This window comes from Morchella importuna, assembly GCF_003444635.1.
Source record: "Morchella importuna strain M04M26 chromosome Unknown Morimp01GS013, whole genome shotgun sequence".
Classification (NCBI taxonomy): domain Eukaryota; kingdom Fungi; phylum Ascomycota; class Pezizomycetes; order Pezizales; family Morchellaceae; genus Morchella; species Morchella importuna.
The window spans coordinates 756,398-779,638 of record NW_025763410.1 but is presented as its reverse complement, the minus strand read 5'-3'; the positions used below and the strand labels follow the sequence as shown (position 1 = coordinate 779,638).

At 47.2% G+C, this 23,241-nt stretch overlaps 6 protein-coding genes across 6 annotated transcripts; 1 reads left to right on the top strand and 5 right to left on the bottom strand.

The window, feature by feature from the left end:
* Positions 1 to 1,480: 1,480 nt before the first annotated feature.
* Positions 1,481 to 2,904, bottom strand: LAJ45_05115 (uncharacterized protein; the record flags this gene model as incomplete). The annotated part of the gene is made up of 4 exons (XM_046114688.1): positions 1,481 to 1,495; positions 1,552 to 1,586; positions 1,642 to 1,647; positions 1,707 to 2,904. 4 exons carry the CDS (start codon positions 2,902 to 2,904, stop codon positions 1,481 to 1,483), a joined length of 1,254 nt encoding a protein of 417 aa, XP_045972237.1.
* A 1,534-nt stretch (positions 2,905 to 4,438) lies between these two features.
* Positions 4,439 to 6,401, bottom strand: LAJ45_05114 (uncharacterized protein; the record flags this gene model as incomplete). The annotated part of the gene is made up of 7 exons (XM_046114687.1): positions 4,439 to 4,962; positions 5,010 to 5,368; positions 5,427 to 5,529; positions 5,582 to 5,683; positions 5,748 to 5,844; positions 5,908 to 6,075; positions 6,153 to 6,401. The coding sequence occupies 7 exons, from the start codon at positions 6,399 to 6,401 to the stop codon at positions 4,439 to 4,441; spliced, it is 1,602 nt and encodes a 533-aa protein (XP_045972236.1).
* A 977-nt stretch (positions 6,402 to 7,378) lies between these two features.
* Positions 7,379 to 9,146, bottom strand: LAJ45_05113 (uncharacterized protein; the record flags this gene model as incomplete). Its single annotated transcript, XM_046114686.1, has 5 exons — positions 7,379 to 7,643; positions 7,762 to 8,138; positions 8,193 to 8,575; positions 8,624 to 8,840; positions 8,898 to 9,146. 5 exons carry the CDS (start codon positions 9,144 to 9,146, stop codon positions 7,379 to 7,381), a joined length of 1,491 nt encoding a protein of 496 aa, XP_045972235.1.
* A 3,827-nt stretch (positions 9,147 to 12,973) lies between these two features.
* Positions 12,974 to 14,646, bottom strand: LAJ45_05112 (uncharacterized protein; the record flags this gene model as incomplete). The annotated part of the gene is made up of 5 exons (XM_046114685.1): positions 12,974 to 13,320; positions 13,387 to 13,631; positions 13,725 to 13,987; positions 14,060 to 14,207; positions 14,276 to 14,646. The coding sequence occupies 5 exons, from the start codon at positions 14,644 to 14,646 to the stop codon at positions 12,974 to 12,976; spliced, it is 1,374 nt and encodes a 457-aa protein (XP_045972234.1).
* Positions 14,647 to 18,224: 3,578 nt separating this feature from the next.
* Positions 18,225 to 20,649, top strand: LAJ45_05111 (uncharacterized protein; the record flags this gene model as incomplete). Its single annotated transcript, XM_046114684.1, has 4 exons — positions 18,225 to 19,791; positions 19,852 to 20,464; positions 20,522 to 20,576; positions 20,641 to 20,649. 4 exons carry the CDS (start codon positions 18,225 to 18,227, stop codon positions 20,647 to 20,649), a joined length of 2,244 nt encoding a protein of 747 aa, XP_045972233.1.
* A 781-nt stretch (positions 20,650 to 21,430) lies between these two features.
* On the bottom strand, positions 21,431 to 22,261 carry LAJ45_05110 (uncharacterized protein; the record flags this gene model as incomplete). Its single annotated transcript, XM_046114683.1, has 1 exon — positions 21,431 to 22,261. The coding sequence occupies one exon, from the start codon at positions 22,259 to 22,261 to the stop codon at positions 21,431 to 21,433; it is 831 nt and encodes a 276-aa protein (XP_045972232.1).
* Positions 22,262 to 23,241: the final 980 nt, after the last annotated feature.

The following is a 23,241-nucleotide window of genomic DNA, read 5'->3' as shown; positions in this document are numbered from 1 at the left end:
TGTGACCCGCTGAGCGACCATGCAACCAATCTTCTCGATCCAGTCCGAGGACTCTAGTGAGAAGTAAAGATTAACTCATAGCAGGCAGGCTACCGAAAATACCATCCTAAGAATCTAGAATAATCTTATCCCTCCACTGGTACCCTCTCTCGTATAGGTGCTAAGAATTTTCTAATGTTCCAGCGTGTTAGGACGTAACTTATAGGGAACATCGTTCGATCTCACATTGTATCCTTGGCTCGCAGTGTCGTTAATGCGCCAGATCGTACCAAGAGAGTTTATATACAAAACCTAACCTTATCGGTCTTAGTGCGGCTTTCATACAGGCGCTCGGCGACACAAGCCAAGACTTATATCTCTTAGACGGATGAAACTCGCGACTTGGACCGTGCACGCACTTGGTAAGGCAGGTGATAACAATAATTGAACCAATCAAAAACCAGCTATAGTTACCATGTAAGGTTAGTGATAGCTGAAAGAGGGAAGTCGCGAATTTGCAGGTTTCATCATGGAGTGGTTGAAGTTGATGAATAAGCAAAGAGCACTATTGGCAAAGCCGGTTAGTAGTACTAGAGTTCCCTGTTAGGAGATGGGAGGATTAGAGTAAACTTGGAAACTACATACCCATGTGAAGCGTTGTCTGCTAGATGAGCAGAGGACACTAGAGGACGCAGTAACTACATGTAATAGCAGAATACATGTATACACAAGAACCATCACAGAATATATGTAGTATACATTTCACAGTTTATCACGAACCCAACCTCAAGCTCAGTACACAAAAAGAATCAAAGAAATGTATCGTACACAGTGCGTTAAAACAGACCCAGCAAAATCAAACCTAATCGGGAATATTCGGGAAACATCCCAACACGCAATATTTAACTCAAAGTGTTATCATCTAGCGGAGTGCATTAAATATATCGTGGCAAGAATACACCTTCACGTTCACCCAACGGTTTTCGCCTCCTTTCCGACTCTATTCACTTCATCCAGTTCTCACACACCATATTCATCGCCTTCACCTTAATTGCGCACCTCTACCATATCGCCCCGCTCAACACAACTACCACGACCGCCACGATCAGGATGACCGCGTACTTCTCTACTACATCCACCGCCTCCTCAGCCATAACCTGCATAGTCCGGGGCGTACGTCTTATGAGAACTAGCTGTTCGGGACCTCTCGGAACATGCGGATATTTTAACCAGCAACCTTAGTCCAAAAACTCGACTTCGTGAAAGATATCTGCGCCAGCCCGAAGCTCAGAATACAACGTTGTTCTGTAATGTTTGCCAGGCGACGTTAAAGCAGAAAGAGAGATGTGGCTAGCGTTGATTTAAGCTCTATCCTGAGTCGTTCTATGAAGGAAACGTAGGATACGCCTCTCCCATCTCAAATTATCTTCTGTCTGACTAGTTTTCATATCCGTGGTCCACCAGCCATTCTTACCACGGCTATATCGTAATCCCTCATCGCCTATGCAGGCGGGTGCTAATCCCAAAATTATTGAGCTGCCAAAGTCAACGCACAGAATTGGAGAAGCTTACCTGTACATGACTCGAAAGAAACAAAGTATTATTTACTAGACATTAATATAAGTACCGCCTAGTTATAGCAAACGACTCCAAAATATCCACAAGCTCCTGCTCGTCTAGTCGGTCTTCAGGAACACTTCCGTGTATGGGCGTACCATTATACGCACTTTTGAGAGCAAACCTAGAAACACAGAAGACTTTCTGGCACTCTAGATCGGCCTTGTGTAGCGCTTCCTCTACCATCGCTCGTGTCTGCTCTCTGAATATAGTCCGACACTCGTCTCGAGCCGCCTTAACCATTGATTCACGCCACGTATATTGGTAGTCTTCGTCTCTTTCCTTGAGCATGTTGTCGATGTGTTGATCCAACTTTGACCTTACAATGATGCACGGGATCTCATGCTTTTGGCATGAAGCCATGATGCTGCAGTCAAACTCTTCGAAGCGGTCTCCGATTACCAAGATGATGGCATTGAAAGCGTATAATCCCTGGTTTTTAAAGTACTCCAGGTGGGGTATACCCAATGTCTCAACACCAGGCACATCGAACCAAACTGCCCATTGCCGCGGGGGCCGAGGTCCCGGATCCTGAAAGCGGCAAATCTCAGCCGTTGTCCCTGTCGGCCCCGTTCTCGCAGCGCCCGGTTCACCTGGTTTTCGGTTGAGGAAGGCGTTGATTAGCGAGGATTTCCCGGATCCGGCCCTTCCAACGATGGCAAAGTGGAATTTACGGCGATCGTATTGTATCTTCTCCCTGGTAACGTGCAACTGCTCCTCGGTGATACCCTCGGCGGCGGAGTGGATTCGAGAATTGGTGGCAGCTGCTACAGCTAGGCTTTCTGCAAGGCCTGGCTGCTGGCCCTCTGGAAGCTCCTGTCGCTCCTGGCCCGCTCTATGCCGGGCCCCTAGTGTCCCGAGCATTACTATCTCCTCCCGCTCGCGCGTCGCCCTATTACGGGCTGCGCTCCTTACGTTTCCCGATCCATGGCGCCCCCCGTGCGCGTGGATAGGCTGAGCCCCTCGCGCATCATCCTCTTCATCCTCTTGCCCCTGCTCCCCTCCCTCCCCCCTCTGCTCCCCCGCTGCCGACCACTCTGCCAACTTCTTGGCCGCCTCCGCTATTGTTCTTCTCTGATCAAACGCCCTCGTATACTGAGCCATCGAGTCCTGTGGCCTTACCCGCGCCTGGATCGGCGGAATTATATCATCCCCCCGTGTCGTCGACCTTTGCGAAATACCCGAAACCAGGCTATTGAAGGCTGTCGCAACGCCTGTTCGCACGGCTCCGTATACGCCGGTGCCTATGCCAGGGGGTGGCACGGTGAGGTCTGGGGAGGGCGGTCTGCTGCCCACGGGGGATTCCATCTTTGCGCAACTGATAGAGCTAGAGCCGTGCGGGGCCGACTGGTGTGGGTGTTGCAGGTTTAAAGCTGGCGCAACCTGGCCGTGGAGGAGATATATGAGATTCTTGCTGTCTGGATGCCGTGCCAAGGCTGGGGGCCTAGAGTCTCTCAACCGATCATTTCATTGGACATGTGCGCAGCGAGTGACCCAATGGAGTGTGTCAGATCGAATCAAAATATGTACTCTACGCGCCTTAATCCGACCATGATCCACCGACTTGATATTATTTTTTTTGAGGATAACGGCAATTAAGGCCAACTGTGGTGATTACATATCAGATATTGTAAGTGTTTTGGCTAAAACAGTCTTATTCTTATCTCTGTGAATTTCCCTCCAGTTCGCCGGTCAGTGTAGATCCTACCATACCTGGCCGCCAAGCCCCGAGTGATAGGTTATGATTACATTCCATGCAGCACCCCACATAAACATCTCGAGGATTCTTATGATATATATCCTCGGTTGATCATTAACCCATCGATATCCACCCGGTTATATACCGCCCAACGCAAAAGTGGCAGAGGATTAGTCTTGACTCTGGTTGTACACATGACTGCTCTAGCCTACCCAGAGCATCCTCCCACCTAAGGAGGGGGTGGGGAGCTCTAGGTAATCTGGTTGGGGCTGTTCGGCCCATTCACGAATGCGATAAGCCTTATTCAATACAATAATCTAGTAAATAGTTCTAGTTATCTAACAGGTTCCAAAAGGCCACGTTAATCCCGTATTCATTTTGACTTGATGAAGACTGCCCAGAAATCATGATGGGAGGATGGAGTTATGTGCATCACGCTCAATCACTCGCACATACATAACACTTTCGAGTAAGTTCTGACCACAAGGAGGAAGACCATACTATCCAGAAAATGTGGATAGGAGTGATCCCGGATCCTACCCACCGTTATCCCACACACCACACTGTAGGTACATAACTGATAAGGAAACAATAAGCTGTAGCTGTAAGACCGAGTGATACCGTATGATGCACTCCCGACACGGCAGTGGCCGTACGTAGGACGGCGGGATAAGGGTTTATGCTGCCTGTACTTGTCTCAATACCCATGTGCCGTTATGTTTTGTCTAATCCAGGTAGACTAGTGTTGTATAAGAGGTGTTGGGCTCACGTTATCGGTGTAATGCACATTGATAAGTTACGCCCCGGGTGGCATATATCGGCAAGAGTATAGAGACACATCTAGTGTCTACTATTATACGAGTGCGAATAGTAGTATAGTTATAGTAGGCCAGTCTTTTCACGCGGCATGCCTACTCCCTGCCCAGGGCGCTTTCCAATCCCAAGATTCCAAGGAAGAAGACGACGAGCCCAAGTGAAAAAGCGCAATCTCCGTGAAGTTCTGGGTATATTAAGCCTCTCCACTAGTACTACCAACCTAATCTACTCTGCTCTACTCTACCAATGATCTACACCCATTTTACCACTCACTCCCAACCATTCCCTTTTTCTACCCCCCGCCATCCCTACCCCCAGACTCGCAACTCAAATACTCACCCTCCCCAACGTCTCATACGGCAACGCCAACATCAGCACCCCTGCGACCAAAAAGAGCACCCCACTAACATACACCGGCACTGGCGTCTCCAAATCCGCATACATGGCCACCACTGGCGCAAATATCCCACACACCCTATTCGCCGTTGCCGCAAGCCCATTCCCCGTGCCCCTGCTCCTGGTAGGAAATATCTCTGGCGTGTACGAGTACAGGATCCCGTACATGGCGGCGCTGGAGAGCGCGTAGCCGCAGTTCCAGCCGAGGAGGGCGTTGGAGGTGCGAGCGGTGGTAGTGGCGAAGAGGAAGATGCCTGAAAGGATGGTGGAGATGCTCATGGCTCCTTTGCGGCCGAGGAGGGGAAGCTCGACGGCGAGGCCGGCGATGATGGAGCCCGGGATGCCGCAGACGGCGATGATGAGGTAGTTGCGGAATGTGGTGGATGGTGATCCGTCATCGATCTGGGCGCCGCGCGACGCAAGAAAGTATGGGAGAAAGGAGTTATATAGCGGATCTTTATGTCGTTAGTCTAATACATGGCTCCAACAAAGTAGTCCTTACATGCTAGTCCGATAATGCCCCAAAGTACAATTACCAAGCTGGTTGAGAAGGCCAATCTAGGCGTTGTGAATAGGGAGCGTATATGTTCGAGGTTGAAGCGCTGCAGATTACGCTCCACTGCTGCGCCAATAATTGCATATCTCGGCCCTCTCCTGTTGGCCGAGTTCTCTGCCTTTGCATCTATCCTTGCTAGGTGCTCGACTGTCAATGTACTCACCACCTTGTTGTATTTGGCAACCGCATGGATGGACTTGACTGCCTCTGCGTCCTTTCCCCTGCTCATGAGGAACTTGGGTGACTCGTGGAGCTCAAAAACGAAGAATCGTATAAGAAACATGACAAGTGTGAAGCCGCCCATTCTAACTCCCACAAAGATTAGCAAAATGTGTCATAATCCTTAGCAGTCTATACACATACGTGAAAACAAAATATCGCCACCCCATATTTGCAGACCTTGTACATCCCTCCGCCGACTCGCACGCAAAATTCGCCATCAGAGGCCAGGCAACAGCACTTGCAACTATTCCCCACTGTCAGCTACGGCAATGAAGAAATCAGATAATCCTACACACGTAACTGCCCAAATGCCCACCAGACACTCATGACCGTGAGAAGGTACTGATGGGTCCCAGGAATAAACTCCAAAAAGACCGCCGAATCAACCGGCAAATTCCCTATCGCACCAATCAGCAAACCACCCCCTACCCACAAACTCACCCTCCCCCTCTAAGAACATACCTCCCACACCCAAAGACCAGAGTGCATCAAACGCCGCCAACGCCCCAAAATTCGGCGCCGCGCCCGCCACAAGCCCAAAACCCCCCGTAATCAACAACTAGTCAAGACGTCAGCCAGCCCCCAATACTAAAGAGCCATCACAGCTATATACAATACTCACAGTCATATTGAACGCCCATCTTCTGCCAATAATATCCGACCCCACACCCCACCCGGCGGCCCCCACCGCCAGCCCCAACGTCTGCGCAAGCGACAAATACACCACCTTCTCCGGCCTCAACTCGTTCACCACCGCCGGTAGGATGATTGCCGTTACTTGCGGCCACAGCTACACCACCCCACAAAGAACACCAATTAGTCCATTTGCACAGTGAAGAGGAACAAGGGCGAGAGGAGGAGAGGTACGTTATCAGCCATCCACCCAAACCCTGCAACCAGGAACAACGCCTTATGGTAACGGCCGAAACCAATCTCAAGCATGGCGTCGTTGAGCACCTGGGCCTTTGCCTCATACACTGGATCGACGGTGCCCGGTGGTGTGATGGTTTCCCTGCCGGGGGAGGCGGGGGTCGTCGGCGAATCGTCGGGAGTACTGTCGTTGAGTATACGTATCTTGTCATCCTCGGGGATGCCGGTGGTTTCGTTTGCGTCCATTTCATTCGCCAGCTGAGGTCCGAAGCGGGGTATATCGCTGTAAAGAAAGATGCTTGGTGTTTCTGGCAGTGGAAGACGGTGTGAGAAAGAGAAGCGGTAAGATTAGGGCAGACAACAACGTTAGCCAGAAGTCGTGGGCAGATGTAACGATGTTAGCCAGCTGCGTGCGGGAAGGAACGTATCCATTGCCATAGTCATAGCCAGAAGTACATTTCACGTGTCTTTTACACAACCTCAATCTTATCAGTAGGGCTCTAGAGTAGATCTCCGTCTAACACAGCTCGTATTCCCACCGCACGATCATTTCCCAAAACACACAAAACGCCCACCCCCACCTACGCAGGGCTACATCATACCTGCACCAATCTATGCAATGAGGAGGATCTCCAATGCATCATCTTGCATCCCTCCACAGGCGGTATGTATGCGGAAGGCGCCACCGCAAAACTCGAGAGTACACCAAAAGTTGCCTATACCCCTGCTATGTCTCAGCGGATTTTCTCAGATTTTGCGGTATTCTACAACATGTAGCTACATAACTGGGGCACACCAGCTGCAGACGAAAGTGATGTAGGTGTTGGTCGGACAAAGCCGGTGTGGGGATAGGTTTGTATTGCGGTTATGTAGAGAGTATGTTCATCGCGGGTAGGGGTGAATTTGATATGGGATGCCCATGCATGTCCAGTTAGATGATCATACTAAAGGGGTTAATTAATTGTATAAGCTTGCGGTATATATAGATATGGCTTTCTACGACAATTCCTGCTTCGTAAACATCTTTCATCTCCGTCCACATACTCGGAGTGGAGTCCTTACCTCCATACAAAGACACAGGCTTGACCAACTGAAAAAGTATTTATTCATTCCACATTATCGTTCCAAGCACATATATCTACGGTAACACCACCACCCCACACCCCCGAAATCTCGCATTAAAATCATTGCCCCCGCCCCCCACCCCCTCCCAAAGCACAACCTCACCGCTCACAGTCAATCGGAATCGGATTATACCCACTAAACACACACCTTGGGTCCCACTCCCTCTTCAGGTCCTTCAGCTTCCTCTGCCGCCACTTCTCATACCCATACGCAGCGCCAAAGCCCTCCAGTCCGCTGGCATAGTTCATGTACACAGCAGGCCTTGGGAAGCCACTGTCGGCGTGCAGGATCGCCATCGTCCCGGCCAGCCAGTGGTTTGCTGCGTCGTCGAGGGAGGCGTCGGTGTAGACGGCGTCGAGGAGGCTGCAAGCTAGTTAGAACTCTCACCTACTGTACTGTGGTGCAGAGCGCGGGAAGAGAAGGGAAGAGAAGGGAATTCATATGGAAAAAGAGAAAGCAATAGATCCAGAGGGGAGCATACATAACACCCGTCTCATCCCGCCACGGATACGCCGTACTCGCCCTCTCCACAGCCTGCACCGCCTTCACCGAGTACGACTCAAAAAGCATAATCGAGCCCTCCGCGCCCGGTTTCGCCGTAAATTCCTTATACTTCTCGTACGCGTCCAGCACCGACTGGATGTCATACCGCACCGTCGACACCCCGCCTATGCGCTTCCTCGCGCGGCTGCGGCATGCATAGTCGCCCGTGCCGTCGAGCCCTTGCCCGTTGACGGAGGCCCAAAGGACCATGGTCTCATTGCGGGAGAGGTAGGGGATGTGGCCAAAGGCAGACTTGAACTGGTCCCTTGCGTCCGCTTCGGGGGCGGAGGAGACAAAGTTCATGACCATTTGTGGCTGCACGTGTTAGTTTGTATGGGCATTTTTAGTGAGGTCAGGGGGGAGACAAACTGTGCCCAGAACAGGGTTGACGAAGAAGGCTAGGAGTGCGTTGCTCTCGGCTGGTACGTCAAAGTCGTTCATGGCCTTGAAAATCTCAGGGATATACACAGGATCGTACATTGCGTTGGTGGTGTACTGCATCCCCCCGTTTACGGCGTCGTAGATGCGGTATGTTGCCTCCGTGACGATGCCAAAGTTGTGGCCTGCACCGCGCAGTGCCCAGAATAGGTCTGGATTTGACGTGTTGGAGACGGTGATTGTCTCTCCTGTGGCAATTGTCAGGTGGGCAGATAGGATGTTATCCACCACCAGGCCATGGCGGCCTTGGAGGCGTCCATGCCCGCCGCCGAGTGTGACACCCAGGAAGCCAGCACAGTCACAGATTCCGGTGGCTACAAGGGTTAGCAGGCATGTGATATTATATACTTGGGCAGACTAACATGTCTCCTTTCCGACGGCCTGCAGTACGGGCATGACATCGCCGACACGGACCCCGCCTCCGACAGTCACAGTGTTGGCGGCAGCGTCAACGGTGATATTCGTGAGAGTGGAGATGTCAATCATGATTGCATCTTTGACATAGTCTAGGCTTTTGGACCAGCCATGGCGGCGGTTTGCGGCAAGGATCTCGCGGGAGTGGGTGTATGCGTATTTTACCTGTCGAGGGTGTCAGCAATATTATTACCCATGAAGGGGTATCAGGGAGTGTCCTACGATAACGGGGACATCTTCGGCGGCGCCAACGCTGATTGCGACGCTGATATCAGGCTTGACGAGCGCGTATCGGAGCGTCACCTCGTCAAAGAGAGTGCTGTTATCGCCGCGGACATAAATGCGTGCATTCGGGGAGAGAAGCGGGGCCAAGTCGGTGGCTATGGGATCGGAGTCCTGAGTTGAGTATGCATGGGCACTAGTGACGAGGGCTACAGCAACTGTACTAGCAAGAGCAGCGAAAAACTTCATTGTGGGCGACTGATGGACGGTCAATTCGAAAAAAAAAGGGGGGGTGCGAGAATATATAGCACTGGACCCTCCATATATATATATTCGCACTATGCTCCGAGATGTGCCTGAGACACAGTGCTCGATCTACTCTAGAGTACTACTCTACCTATACCTATACCTACGTGGATTGTCGCACCCAGGTCTCACTACTGCACTCGGCGGAGAAGAGGTTGCTTAGAGTAGAGAGTAGAGATCTGGTCAAACTACCGGCAGATCATTGACAGGGAATTGCAAGAAAGTACAGCGCTGATTGGCTGACTGCTTAACCGACTAATCGGAGGACTTGGCCGCGTTGGGGACAATTAGTAGACACGAGCCTTGGCACGGACAAGCTGGTTACATGACGGGGATACGAGTAGAGTAGGTACACACATGTAACCTCCACCAAAGAGTCAACGGGAAGATCTGCAGGTCTGATGTATTTAGATTGATCACAACACCATTTGAACCACGCACCAGGCTGTCTGTCTGTCAGCACACGACGTGCTGGCCTCTCCCCCGCAAATATCCAGGCCATGGGCTTTGTAATAGAGTGTGATCTGCCGTCGATAGTCTGGGGTTACACGCGAGGGGAGCGAGGTATGCATGCAGTCAGCAGGCGGGGATACATACTCTATCATGATCGTCTATAGAGTATGTACTCTACTCTAGAGTACTAGGGTGTAGCGAAAAGTGATCAGAATCTGATAAGACAAATACACCTATTCACCGTAACATTCACTTATCAGATTCTGACCACTTACCCTCAACACCCGGTACATAGGGGCCCTGGGTGATCCGTGAGATGCTGGCATGCATCATGCGTGATGGCAGAGTTTCTCCGAGGGTCAGCCCCTCATTGCGCGAGGCAGGGAGAGAGCGATCGAGGTCTTTGTATTAGCGAATCTTGGACCGGGGGGGTAGTAGTCTACCCGAGTATACGTATCCCATCAACCGTAGCAACCGAGTTAAGGACCCGATTGGGTCCCACTTGAAATAAAGTGACCTTTCTTAAATTCACAGCAACACCAGCTTCGTGAGTACTATATTAGGAGCTCTTATTGGGATCGGTTGATAAACTTTCCCGCTTCTTTGTTATTAGTGAACAGGGCTGGATTATATCGTTTTTGTGTTTTTATCGAGGTTAGAGTTGCAAAGTACCCAATTGGAACCTCAGGCTTCTACGGTTCATGGGATAGTGTGGAGAGAATATATCCGTGATATGCGTGGTCCATGTTCGTCCTTGCGTTGGGTTCGGCGTTTTCTTCTTCAGCGTTGTGTTTAGGCGACGTCCATTGTGTCTTACTTCTAGTAAGGGTGTTCAAATCCCGGTCGATAGAGTTGCCCTTTAACTCCCGGAACGCGCAGTCATTCCTAACTGACGTCGGTACGTACGTACGTACTCCCCCAGATGTTTAACCCGCAACGCATTCAGTCGGTTTCAGCTCGTTCGGTTGATCTGGTGTTTATAATCTACTCTAGCTAGCTAGACGATCAATTAGCATAATCTGTAGACACCCCAGGATCTGGAAATGGAAATAAGGCGGACAAGAGATTCTGCAGTCTCCGTTATATATATGCTCTATATTCATGTAGTGCTTGTAGCTCGAGCCTTTTCAGCCTTGAGAAGACGCACGTTTAATTTTCCTAAGCTTTCTGACCACCATGCGCTTTACCTCCATGCACCATGTCGCCCGTATGGCAGGAAACACGCACGATGAGCTCTATGCTCAACTAGACGTTATTATGGAATATATATATATATATACCTTCTGCACAATGTTATCTCTCTTGCACAGCTGCGTGGAACGACACTCCATAATTCGACTCTATATAATGCAGTACTAACTAGAATATTCCCCCGAACTAATGGGCGCCTCCCCGTAAGCTATTGAACGTGTTCTATTGCAATAGAGGATGGTTTTCGAATAGACCAGGTTCCCGACGTAAGCATACGGTGTTTGATATAGATTTCTAAAAACCTAATCGCCGCCTAATACCAATTGAGTATCGCGAGGCCATTTTTTGGGACTATTTCTCGCGCTAGTAAGGTGTCCTCCCTATTGCAATGGATAGAAAATGGATAGAGTTCATAATCAAATAGACCCCCCTCGTGGGGGGGGGGGGGGGTCTATAAGAAACACATAGACACGCTGTTCTATTCGTTAGAACACCAAAAATTGATCTATCCGGCGATAGAACGCCCGCTATAGCTTACGGGAAGGCTTCCAATATACGCACGCCGCCTTCCGGACTAAAAGGATCATGCAATCACCCGTGGCTCTTCAGACAAGGGCCACGGTCGGGGTGTACTCCTCGGTTGATTGGATAACAATTCATTAATTGTATACATGCGGGAATTCATCATGGAAGTGGTATATTGCAGCCAGAACCCATTACAATATCTGAATACACATCTCGGCCACGATCGATGTGGGCCTGTATAGATAATTATAAGCCCACGTTTCATCAAAGACTGAAATTTCGGCAATATTCAGGGTTGGTTAAGGTTAGGTTTTGCGCTGTGTTTTTCTCCTAGTTATATATGCGTGCGTTGGTTTGAAAGATGTTGAGCGATACCGCCTGGAGTATAGAAACTTTAAAGGGTCTTTATGAGCGAGAGAGGAGATATGGCGATGCTAATCTGCTTCCAGTACTACAGCGACAGGGGCGATAGATATGTATACACCCGCATTGCCCGGGCAGATGTGCCAAGACACCATCATAAAGTATCACTCGATACAGCGCTCTGAGAATAGATCGAGGGAAAGTGTCTCTCTGGTAGTTTAGGGATGCTGACTGCTTCTAGATACGTATACCGCTCTTTGTTTTGTGTTCAGGTATGGTTGCGGGGAACCTTAGGTTGGTTTGTGGCTGATATGGGGGAAATCGAATGAAGTTTGAGTCATCTCCGCGAATGCTGTCAGGAAAACATAATCAATAACGATTTGAGGTATCTGACTGCTGTAACTTTCATCATTAGGTTATGTTATCCTTATATGCGTGATATATAACATACCCCCGTTGTCAGGAACTCCTTGCGCAATCAAGAGTTCTGCATGTGTTTCCCACGTAAGAAGATGTCGTACAGCCTATTGGATTTCTTTCTAGAGCCACAAAGCTAACGGTAACAGATGTCAAAGGCAGATGTGCGAGGATGTCATCGCAAAATATCACTCGAAGAAGAGTCATGTAATTGAAAGCCCCGCGCCTGGGGGAATGTCTGATAGACCAAGAGATCAGCAGGGTTAGATACCTCGGTACACTCATTGTTGTTCGTGTGTAACTGTGCGAAGAGTTTTGTAAAAATTTGCGGTCCATCAGCAGATGGAGACGTTGATCATGTTCTCAATCTGCATTGCTCTGGTAGCCGTGTAAATGAACTAGAAGTTATCCGTAAAATATGTTAGCTTTGGCGCGAAATTATAAGGTGGGGAGGCTGAACAAAAGAGCGTTGTGTAATATAATACTTCAAACGGCCAACTCGCTTCAGAGCCGAGAAGACATGAAACCTCACTAAAGCCATTTTGATGTGATCTTTTAACCTAAGTTGTAGCATATATTGAGAGGGCGGCAGATATATATACATGTAACCTCCAGGAGAGGTCTATGTGTAGTGAAATTTCAAAAACAAAATATTTTGAGGAATTTTGTCCCACGGAAAGGATTGTACAAAAGGAAAATATTAAAGTAAAGCTGGAGCTAGAAGGGTTGTAATTCTACTCTAGTAGCGGTGGGAATGCATCAATTTTGACGTTTCCCAGAGATCCTTCGATCTGGTATTTGATCATAATCGGTGGTATTAGTCATAGGAGATGGTCTCTCCTCCGCGGATTCATCTTCGTTCGCTTGTAGACGTATTGGTGCGCTTTCTCCATGTGTTGTTTGCAGTTACTCTCACGCTTTGATTTGTATGTGCAAGGGGCGAATTGGCATCTCCACTCCCTTGAATTGAAAGCATGAATGTCATTTTGGTGACGTTCCTTCTCTTTGATGGTAGGAAATCCTTCAGTGTGGTATTTGCAACTTGCCACGTCGCATTTGAAAGGACGTTCATGTGTTTTGCGATGTTTCGTCCGGTCGCAAGGACGGGGAAAGGTCTTTTGGCAGAATTCACAGGAATGGAGGGCAGTCAAAGATGTCTGTAAGGTTTCTGGAGAATATTCACCATGGTTAATCATAGCAGTAGGCATTGTCAATTGACTACGGAGAAATATACCTTCAATTGAGAGGGCTTGATTTGCCTTCTCATGTACTTCAGGTAGTAAAACGTGCAACCGACGAAAGAACTGTATATCCCCATCATCCAAAGCAGTAGCCCCAGCAGTCGGCTCTTTAATTATGCTTTCATCCCCAGCTGAGATGCCGCAGAGGGGCATGTTCGTGTCGACATCATCTATCTCTGGCTCTGGTTCTGTAATTCGTGGCTCAAGTGATACTTGAAAGGTTATCCGACATATTTTACTTTAAATGAACCATACAGTCAGTACAAGTCGCCGAGAATATACAGACAACGTTAATATAATAAACGTTGGGAAATCAAACGAGCGGTCTTACCATTGAACCCGCTCTAGAACCCGACTTGTGGCCCCCTCATACCACTTTCCACATCTCGGGCACTCGTGTTGGCTTTGCCGCGTAAATCTCTTCCTCAAGACTATAGCCATCGATAGCCTCATACCGGGCGTGACAATATTTCCATGAACATCACTGCTCAAACTGGCCCCAGTGGCCCCATTAGTAATTTCGTATCTCCTTTGTTCCATCCATGATGCGACCTTTGACTGTTTGAATCTGAGGCCAATCAACGTATGGAGCGACTTTTCAATAAATATTCGAAAGCTATTAGCTGGCGGGACTGTATAGAAATATGACTTAGTACTGGTTCATACCTCCAAGTCCTGGCAAAAAGCGGCTGAAAAAACAACCATTTCATCCATCGCATCCACCAAAAAGACTGGCTCCTCTTTATACTGTGTAGGCGATATAGTAGTAAGATTGTTTGTCGGTACTATAATAGCCTGGTGGTGAACGTTCTCTCTGCGCGCAGTTTTGTCAGCCAGGAACTAGATGTAAGTACATGTATCTATAGCGCCCGGTCTACATACGTGATCATCATTTCCGCGATCCCACTCATAAGAGCATTCAGGCTTTCCTTGTATCCCATGACTTTATTCCTTTGATATACAGCCCATTTTAAGTGTCCAGAGCCCTTCGTAGTTGGCACGCAAAGGTGCTTTTCGATTTTTTCGAGCGTTTTGAATGACTCTAGAAGGTCGTGCTTGGCCATTCCTGCCGCTCCGGGCGAGAGGTTAGCGTCTCTGACTCGCTGGTCAAGCTCTTCTAATCTGAGTTTCCAAAGGGATATCTCTTCCCGGACAGTCCTGGTGTCTTCCGAATAGCCACGGACTCTAGCCCACATAGTGAACGCTCCGCGTAGCATGATACAAACATCTCCAAGGCCTATACCAACGGACATCTTTAACACGAGCGATCAAGTATGGGGTGTGTGTATTAGATAGGAGCAGAAAACATAGGAGACCGCCGATTAGATCGTGAGGTCTGGTATAGCTTTTACCCCGACAGCAAGGCAGGGGGCAGTGCAACGGAACGGTTCTTGTAATTGGACAGAACAAGCTGGCGCATTTGGACGCCAAGACCAGTAGGAGGCGCCTAATCGGTTAATTTAGCGCGAAATCTCAAATTATAAACCTGGATCCCCCAGGAGGAGGAGATATCTACATGTAGAACTAAGTTTTCTGTTTTGTTAAGCTAACTTACAAGTCCTCGGATCTCTGTACATGTGCCCCAGAGGACGTACCAGGCCCAAGACCGACTTCGAGATTCGATTCCAGAATCATATATGTATACTAAGCCATGTAGTCACCACGTATGTAGGTACATACGCGTGGCGGGCCGGCCCTCAACCATATATGCATACATCAAACTTGTCCGGTAAAAAATCTCTCCTTATTTCAATCTTTATATACCCTATTATATACCAAGTATCTTATTGACAATGTATTTGCCGGGTCGAATTCAAAGTCGATCCACACAGCAAACCCACACATAAAAACCAATGTTCTTCGATAGTCATAAACTCTCACTCAAGATTTTGTGACTCTTCTATATCCTGTTTGATTTCTTTTTATGAAGACTGCATGTATGGTGGAGCTCATGAGGGTGGCCGTATATATACCTGTTACAGGAACTACGGAACACTGTTCTAGAGGCCTAGGACAGTGAGGAATATGAGTGACGGGTTGTGATGCGAGGACGGTCGGGTAACGAAAGGACAAGCATAGAAAGGTATCGGGTAGTGTGGGGGCGCGCGGTGTTACCACACTAGTACTATACTATTATGACGGCACGCTTACTATTGGGTGTCTCACCCGGAATAGAATAGGAAGCGGGGCTTACAGCTGTAGGCTGTTCTACTTAGGGAAGTAGGTCTAGGATAATAGTATGGCATAGCCCGATGACTGGCAATTGCAAGGTTCATGGTTACGTGTCGGAATTAGAATGGAGGACGGAACTGTGCGGGGGCGCTTTTCTATCTGGGTTATCTTCGGGAGCATTATCTTATTCTATTATCGTGTATCAGTTAGTATTAGAAAGCGGGCCTTGGCATAGGTTCCAACATGTATAAATAGGGCAGGATTCTGCGAAGACTTGAGGGTATCATCAACCACCAAGTCAAGGGAATCCGGTTTACAATATCATCAGTTTAAACGCTACAGAATTATCGCTTAGCACTGGCTATTTCCCCAAACAATACCAACACCCTAGTACATATTAGGAATGGAAATGCATCAATTTTGACGTTTCCCACACAAAAAGTTGCGAGATACACATTATTTGATGCAATAACCGACCGACTAGTGTGTATTAAGGCATGTTAAATAAGAAAAAAATCATTATTTCTGGTGTTCCCCGTTTTCCGCCAGAAAATCAATGTTTTCCGATGAAGTCCCTCCTCTAGATCTCGAGATAGTTGAGCCCCCAAAGAGAATATCTCGATGGGGTCATCAAATGATATCTGGCATCAATGGGCTTGTAGCAGTTAATTGGAGGATAATCCCATTTTGGTGGGTCCATTTCCTGGCATATATTGCAGGCAATTTTTGCTTGATGCTTTTGGTGTAATAGTAGGATCCGATGCTCTGTGATGATTCGTTTCATTCGCGGTGACCTTGCCCAATCACGTGAAGCATCACCGATGGCCAAAGCTTATCACCCGTGTATACGCCCAAAAACGGGTGACAGAAGCGTGACAGGTAAAGGCACCAGAAAATCGTGGGTAACTTTATCTATAAAGTCGTCTGATCTCTTTTAAAATGACTTTCCTTCTACTAAAATATTGACATTTTCCACGGAAATTCAGGCCCGAAAAAACGACCCTCCCAGCGGCTTTACTAAATATTCTAGGTCCACATTTCCATTCCCCCTAGATACATAACCGTTGAAATGCATATGAAAAATATAATATACTTATAAGAACCTACAAGTAACTTCACCATATCAACCATGACTATATATAAGTGACAACCTGATATAACCCTGAAGCTGTTCGGTTGAGAAGCGAACAAAGCAAGGAGATGCATGTCCCCAATATATTAATGGGACTAGGCGAGAGGGTGAAACGCCAAGATGTGTACTGTGCATTCCTTCCGGTTGAACGGGAAAATAGGCAACATTACATGTAGTTTTCGAAGTCAATGAATCAGGGAATTTCTTACCCGCCCACTCCCTCATAATTCGACTACAGTTTCTACTAGTTAATGCCTACACGTGCCATACCTATATACTGTTTAGCTTCAAGAGCAGATATCACCAGTCTTCAATCTATGCAGGACCGTGAGTACGCAATTCATTGCTAATGAGGGGGAGGTATTATCCCGTTCCATGGCAAGTTAATGAGTGTAAGGTAGCTGTGGGAGAGGTTAGTTCAGACACCTAGAGGGATACCTGTGTTTTATCGTGTAGTTGTTTGGCTCCATGATAATAAATATATACAGACATGTACTTGTGGCTTCCGGCCGTGGCTTCCGCACCCGCCTCCGTTTTTATTCTTGTACATACTTATACTTAGCTGGTGAAGACAAATACCGTAAGAGATCGGAAAGAATCTCATCTAGCTTTGCCTTTAACTCTATTATCCTTATTAATCCCATTTTTCTTGTTTTACTTGTAATCAGCTTGCGGTTGGCAGGACAGCCTTGGCGGTCTGTCTCAGTACATGCACCCTCCCTTCTATTACCCGCATTTATGGCTGTCACCATGACAATATTGGAACGATAAATAAGTTGAAGTTGAATTTGAATCGGAGTGATCAGACGGCTGTGCCATTCATAGGGTGTTGACTGACGTTCGCGCTGCATTGCTTTCCCCCCTTTGTTTGGATCCGTGATCGATCCACACCTCTTCGGCCTATACTTCCAAATATTACTATATATTGGTGAAGTATATCTTATCAGTTTAATTTGGTCATGAACACATAGCAAGGCTGTGGTTGGCGGCTCCAAGGCCGTCAACTCACAACGCAGTCAATCGAACACTGCCCCAACTGCAAGCTCAGAGTGATTTTTATGAACACAACGCGCAGGGGAGCTATATGCATGAAAGGAGCAGAGACTCCGAGAAATATATGTGCTGCATGTATTATCTCTGTATGGCGTTGTATGGCGTATGTGACAGTGGACAGTCCTTACAGAAGGATTTCTAACATCGAAAACCTTCGAGCGCCTGATACCTAACCAGCGCATCTAAGTGCATTTATTTCTCTTAATCGGTCGTCTTCCACCTGGACTATCCAATGACAGTCAACTCTAATTGATTTATCTTATTAGCGGAGAGGAGTGGTCAGCAGTTTCAAAGAATCTCGCGGATAATGTTAATACGAATCGTTATAACGTTGACTATTATACTACATATAATATAAATTGTCATTAGGATCCCGGCCACATTTGGGTAAACTCTAGCTCTCCACCACATCATTTCCTGAAGAATACAGCCCTAGCACTCTCTACACATCAAAGAACTTTCTCGAAAATCAGCATGGAAAACCTAGAATCAAACGCTGCGCAACCTCAAAAGTGGTTGGTCTTAATTGGTATAGACTTCTACATGCCGGGGGGCGACAGACACGACGCAGCTGGTAACTCCCTCAGCTTTGGAAGCTTGAATGGTTGTGTGCAGGATGTTCGTTCAGTCGAGGAGTATTTCAAAACGCAACTGAAAGTCGACCCATCTCACATTGTGGCACTTACCTCCACTAAATCCAAACCTGGAAGTAAATTACCAGTACAGGAGGAACCGAGATATTGGCCAACGTATGAAAATATAGTCAATCTTCTCAAGAAAGTAACCAAAGAGGCGAAAACGGGCGATCTGGTCTACATCCATTATTCTGGCCACGGTGCGCGAGTGAAGACGTCCTATCCGAATCTGAAAGGTGTTGGCGGTTATGATGAAGCCATAGCTCCTCATAATATTGGATGTGGTGGACAATACCTACGCGATGTTGAGCTCGCAATCCTTCTTGATGCCATGGTCAAGAAGGGATTAATCCTAACCGTTGTGCTCGACTGTTGCCACTCTGGGGGAGCCACGCGAGATGGTAACACGGCCGTCGCGCGGGGTATTGACGGAGTCGATGAGACGGTGAGCCATGACCAGAGGCGACAGCCCATACCAGTACCCCCAGGTCTCACTGAGTCGCTCAAGAAGAGTTATCGGAGCATCGACCGAGAACTGTGGTGGGACCCACAAGGGTACGAATTGATCGCCGCTTGTCGTCTTCACGAGAAAGCCAATGAAGACTTGATTGAGGGGCAATGGCACGGGGTCCTGACATATCATTTGTTGTTATTCCTCAAGTCTGGTGGTCTCAACCTCACGCACGGCATGCTACATCGAAGACTTCAGGTACAGATAACGCAAGATTGGAACGGGCAGCAAACACCTGTTTTTTCAGGAAAAAGTAACCGATACTTTTTCGGGAGCGAAGAGGCGGGGTCTTTTCACACCCATACCGTCAAAAAGGTCGAGGGAAACACCCTCATATTAGACGCGGGCAAAGCGCATGGAGTAATGGTCAACTCGGAATATGCAATTTATCCTTGGAACGAACTTCACTTCAGTGATTCCAGCAAGCGACCAAAAGCTCGTGTTACTAAAGTATTTGAACTGGATTCAACAGCTAAATTAGAATTCCCAGCCCCTGACGTGAAAATTGAGCCTGGCTTCCAGGCACTGCCGTTGAAATCTCTGGTACTGAAACTGGCAGTTAAGCTTTTCCCAGGAACATCTACGCCCACTGGGAAAGGGCTGTTCAATAAGCTAGAGGAAGAACTCAGACGAAATGCCCAGGATTCCCCAGTGCAACTGATTTCTGATTCGGAATCTACCGCGAAGTACCATATCGGTGTAGATTTTTCCAATAACTTCACACTCCTCGATACCTCCAATGAGCCCATCAGCAACTTTCCACAATCCACCAACCCGAAACAATTCCTTCACAATCTGAGACATTTGGCAAGGTACGAGATGTTTCGGGAATTGAAAAATCTTTCAGAGCCAGACAGCCTGAAGGAGAAGTATTTTTTCGAGATAGAAGGATTCGGTATGGATTCTATAATCACTGGAATTTATGTACTTTGTTAATCTATTCTTGTGAGGGCAGACCCGGCTACTTGTGGGGCGACACACAGTGTAAGGGATAAGTCTAGCATAGCGATCAAGTTCACGAATAAGACCGGGGTACCATTAAACATCACGATTTTCAATTTTCAGTCATCATTATGGTGTATCGAAAAAGTTTTCCCTCCCCCTGGTCTGGAATACGAAACCGTTCTCAACAACGACTATAAAGAGTGCGAATTTGAGATGCTACTGTCCGAGAACTGGAGCCCGCTGTCTCCCGATCAAATTGATTGCTTCAAAGTTTTCATTACCCAGGATCCAACGTCATTCAGTGCTCTAGAGCTACCAGAACTTGGTCCTAACGGCGCAAGATTGGAGCCTGGTTCCACCAGGGGTGAAAACGACCTCGATGCCTTATTAGCGGAGTTGGATGTCGGTGACCGTAAAGCAAGACTTGCGCGCAGCTCGCAAGCGCGAAGATTGTGGGCGACATCTGAAGTTGAAGTGCGCACCGTTCCAGACGAGTCTCATATCACGCTCAGTGAGGGGCACTTTACGGACGAGGACCATAGGGAAATTAGTAGCGAGAACCATGTTACGGACTATGATAATAAAGCTACTCCTGGGGAGAATTTTAATAGCCGCAATGAAGAGTAATAGTCTCAAATACCCACAAGCGTAAGAACAATGCTGATAACCCCTTGTATTAGGTCCCATAATGCCAGAGGCAACAACCCACAGAAATCATTTAACCCATGGCCCCACGTAGTCTTTCCTTTATTTTTTCTATTTTTATCTTTCTGTTTGCTTTTTTGTGGCTTTAATTCAGGTTAATTAGCAACACTTTATTCTTATCTTGCATTTCCTACCTACAGTAGCAAAGAACGTACGGATAGAGCATTTCGTGGACTCTATCCCCCATTTTTATCATCTCAAGCTTTAAAAATAAAATAAACGGTTGGGTGAGAAACTCATATTTACGAAAGTTCCATTGTCTGTGTGACGTAGTTCTAGATATAATATTATATATACTCGCGCATTAATTAAGTACATATAGTCGGATATCGTTGCAATTAACCATGGCCAAATGCTTACTAAAAATTCCAACTTTTTAATTAACGACTGAGTAATTCCTATAGAAATTTAAACCGGGGTTTAAAATAAGTGTTTCTATATCTAGATGGCTACGCTAGTCGGGTTAAATCAGATTGTTCCATATTTTGAAATCTATCACTCGCTGCTTACGACTTTGCTCTATCAGATATGACTAGAGTATTAATGATAATAATTAGAGGTTCTGACTTTCACGAAACGCAAGCTTAAGATGTTCCAACTCAGAACATGTCACTTCCAGGTCACTTCCAGGTCAAAGATATGATTCAACCTCCAATTAGCTATCACTCCTTACAGATAAACTTTCCTCAGCAATCTTAGACTTCAGATTGGTCAAATAGTTGTTCAGCCTCAATCAAACAGACACAAAGAGCAACTTTGATCAACTTCATCAAGCCATATATTTTTTTTAAATTACAAATTTTAATACAATTGCATATTCTAAACCGAGCCCCGTACTTGATCACATGGATAGAATTCTCTACGGTCTCCGTGAAAGACAACATTCAAGACAGATAAAGAATCTCATCTTCTCCAAACAAGAAGGCCTCGCAATCGCAATAACCTTCCAAGTCCTCCTCTCCAGCATCAGCTTGCATTTGCGGTTCAACAATCTGCACACCATCCGCCTCTCCTCTTCCACCCAGGTATACCTCCCATCGGTTGCCATCTTGCAGTTCTGCTTTTTCAAGATTATGTCTGGAAAACAACGGAAAGCCTACTCTTCGGTATTGAACTGCGAAGATTTGCACCCCAGGGACCACGTATTCCCCAGCTTTGCTGTATTCTGTGATATGTAACCCTGAGGCCCCAAGGTCAAGGCTGGATCCGACGGGAAGAGTAGTTCCTGAAAGCGAACGTCCCGAAAGTTCGGAACTGGTTGAGGTCCCTCTCGATATTTTCTCTCCAACAGTGATATGCGCGTCTGCCAAGGTTTTGATACCGACGACTAGATAAACTTTCCTCCCTCTCCTGATAGCCTTCTCCAACCACTCACGAGTAGAATCAGACTTGCAGGCGTTGTTAAAATAGTCTCCAGAGTTGTTCAACTGGTATGTCATGCAAACCGCCGACTTTATCTCGGTTGTTAGATCCTCGCGAATGCTGTAAGACGTAGTAAGGAGTTTCGATAGAAACATCTTGAACCCGGAACTTTTGGACTGCCCCACTGTATCGCGAAAATCTTCTACTCGCAAAGCAGTCACATCTTTCTCGAGAGAGCAGTCCTTATCTGGACCCCGGAAATCTTGCTGTGGATTTTCGACATCGAGGACGAAGCGACCGATCTTGACAGAGTCTTCGGGGATAAGGTAATTGGCAATCCACGTATTTGGCATGGCTTCGATTGTTCGGAATGTTTAACACGTTTTGAGAAATAAAAACAACTTTAAGTCGTTAATGAAGCTTATAGTAATACTAGGCAAAATCGGACAATCAGATGAGCTTGATGGACACAATAGAGCTAGAGACCACAACCATATGGAATTTTAGGGCGGGGGAACGAACATACATACCAGAGCCATGTGACCTAAATTGAGATATTCCCGCACCCAGTGGGGTTCTCTGAGATTCGATCGGCTTCCCATAGACCGCCTAGGAAATGGAGTGGGATACACGCCCTCTATCTTTTCACTCTCATGCATAGGCACATGGATGTAATACTACTTACTGTTGCCGGGTGTGGCTCGATGAACTGTCAGCTTTGAAGCGTGGCTCGAATCACTACATACATGTATGTAGTCTTGAGAAATAGTGCGCAGTGTTACCGAAGACATGCGCATGCATGGATCGAGGTAATTGTTAAGAAGGCTAATGTGATATCGATATTCACATTAACTTCGGGTACCTAGTCTCCTTTTATAGCCTGGTGGAATAAGTTGTTTTATAATTTATTATCTATTATATGATATCATTATTGAAGGTTAGGTAACTTCTATACTTCTCAGACCGGAATCGAGGTTGTTTTGCAATTATGCAAGAGCACGTTGTAGTACGTGGCGTATGATGAGGCTGCTAAACATGTAGCTAAACAAGTGGCTAAGGAAGATGTGTCTAGACGAGTAGCGACGTAAGAGAGAACCACACACTAGATTAGTCTTCTTGTACTCATAGGTCATCATCACAAATACATTGTCTGTCTTGTCTTCGGCCTATGTTGATTTTGGTTGATCGTCATTTTTGTGATCAGTCGGAACAGGACTCTAGAGAATACAGAAACCAGCCAGCAACGTGTACCCTGAGCGGTTGATGGGTCTAGTGGGCGCTAGTGGGCGCTAGTGGGCGCTAAAAACCTTAAACTGACAACACTGATATTTGA